The sequence below is a fragment of the Arachis stenosperma genome, chromosome 3, assembly GCF_014773155.1.
Source record: "Arachis stenosperma cultivar V10309 chromosome 3, arast.V10309.gnm1.PFL2, whole genome shotgun sequence".
Taxonomy (NCBI): domain Eukaryota; kingdom Viridiplantae; phylum Streptophyta; class Magnoliopsida; order Fabales; family Fabaceae; genus Arachis; species Arachis stenosperma.
The window spans coordinates 50,769,251-50,771,165 of record NC_080379.1 but is presented as its reverse complement, the minus strand read 5'-3'; the positions used below and the strand labels follow the sequence as shown (position 1 = coordinate 50,771,165).

The window sequence follows — 1,915 nt, the reverse complement described above, 5'->3', positions numbered from 1 at the left end:
CTGTCAACATAGTTCTTCAATAATGAATGAATCCCCTCACACTGTGATGTAATTCTTATTCGGCCAAAGAAGCGCTCCCTCAAATATGTCATAGCCCATTTCATTTTGTCATTATAAATTCCCTAGATTCATTCATTCTTAGCAAGTCCATATTTCGATATGATCTCGCTCCATCTTTGTTCAAATATCTCTATAGTAAATTGTCCATACAATAATACATTAAAGTCGTCCAAAAAATGCTTATTTTTTATATTTTGTACCGTATTACGATGGAGATGCCATGCACAAAGGCAGTGTTATACCAAAAAATACTTCTAAGATGGCGTCTCTCATAGCGTGGTCCCCGTCTATCACAACGGATCTAGGTAGTTTGCCGAACATGAATTTCAAAAATTTCTTCAGTGCCCACTTAAAAGTATCGGACCTCTCATCCGAAAGCAAGGCACATCCAAAGATAGTTGTTTGGCCATGGTGGTTGGTCCCTGAAAAGATGACTAAGGGCTTGTTGTAGACATTTTTCTTGTAAGTGGTGTAAAATGCCAGTACATCGCCAAAACATTCGTAATCAACAATGCTTGCTCCATCAGCCCATACCAAATTATCCAACTTACTATCTTTTAAGGTGAACTTTCCTAGAAATAATGGGTTACTATCTACTTTGGACAATAGATAGGCCAACACAGCAAGTGCATCACCGTCTTTTACTTTGCCACGCCTAGTTTTACTAATGTGGTTATGTAGGTCTTTACTAGTAAAACCCACTTTATGATATCTACCCTTTTGGGAAACCATGTAACCCATTATGTGGTAGGTTTTAACCCACAGTTCGCAACAATGAGATGTTTGTACGTAGGTGGACTTAGTGGATGATTATGTTCACTCTCAAATACACTGACTTTCCACTTACCCGTCCTATAGTGATGAACGAAATGAATCCTAGTCTTGCAATTGACACGAGTAATTGCCATATGCTCCCTTTGCCGATTGTCCCTATTAAGGTGCTTCCAATGTCTTTCTCCTGCTTTATTGCAAACCAATTGTCTTGTATTAATGTTGCCATTAGCATCTACCGTCTTCAAGTCTTTTCAGGACACAAATCCATGGCACTTGGTATATTTGCCATAAAATTCACAAACATGAGATTCTGTATCAAACACCAATCCCTATATGTCTTTAATGGTCAAATCAGTTATCAACTTTTCAAAACCATCAATATTAATTGTATCTGCCTCTATTTTATCTACAATTACATCTACCATATCATCACTTTCATCGGAATTACAATCATACTCAAAACTTAAATCCTTAGATTGATCACCATCCTTATACGACTTTTCGCCTTCATTCTCCAAGACTGAACTTAAAATTTTGACATGTTAGCTACTTAAATAAATTCTAAGAGAATGGAATAAACAAAATGAACTAAATTTTTTATGACTAAAATTATTGGGTAATAAAATTCTATGAAAGCTAAGAGCTATTAGTGCATAAGAATGTTATTTATATGACAACCAGGAGTTACAGAAAAAAATTTTCTGACATATTAACTTTTTACATTCTTTCTTTTGAAAACAAGAATACAACACCTTCAAATAAAAATGATCCAACTTATTAGCTAGGACCATCATCTTTATCTAAAGAAAGAACTTTGAACGAGAAAAGCAATAGATTGATTCCAAATTTGATCATTTAGTAAATTGGTTCCCTCTGCCACTCTCATTCTCTTCTCTTTATTTTTATTTATTTATTCATATATGTCTCTCGCCAGTTGTATGTGGTGACTGCAACTAACTCACAATTTCCAGGTTTCATTTTCCCATTTTGATGTCTTGCTTTCCAGCACTTTCTAAAGTATTTACTAAATGATGCCAATGAGCAGGAAGCCACTTAAAAGTGTGAATGTGAAATCAAACTA

General features: G+C 35.0%; 1 protein-coding gene across 1 annotated transcript; it reads right to left on the bottom strand.

Moving 5' to 3' along the window:
- Positions 1–264: 264 nt before the first annotated feature.
- On the bottom strand, positions 265–801 carry LOC130966086 (protein FAR1-RELATED SEQUENCE 5-like). Its single transcript, XM_057890846.1, has one exon. The coding sequence runs from the start codon at positions 799–801 to the stop codon at positions 265–267; it is 537 nt and encodes a 178-aa protein (XP_057746829.1).
- Positions 802–1,915: the final 1,114 nt, after the last annotated feature.

Coding starts and splice junctions, on each gene's coding strand:
- LOC130966086 (XM_057890846.1), bottom strand. CDS start 801: ATGGGTTACATGGTTTCCCAAAAGGGTAGATATCATAAAGTGGGTTTT.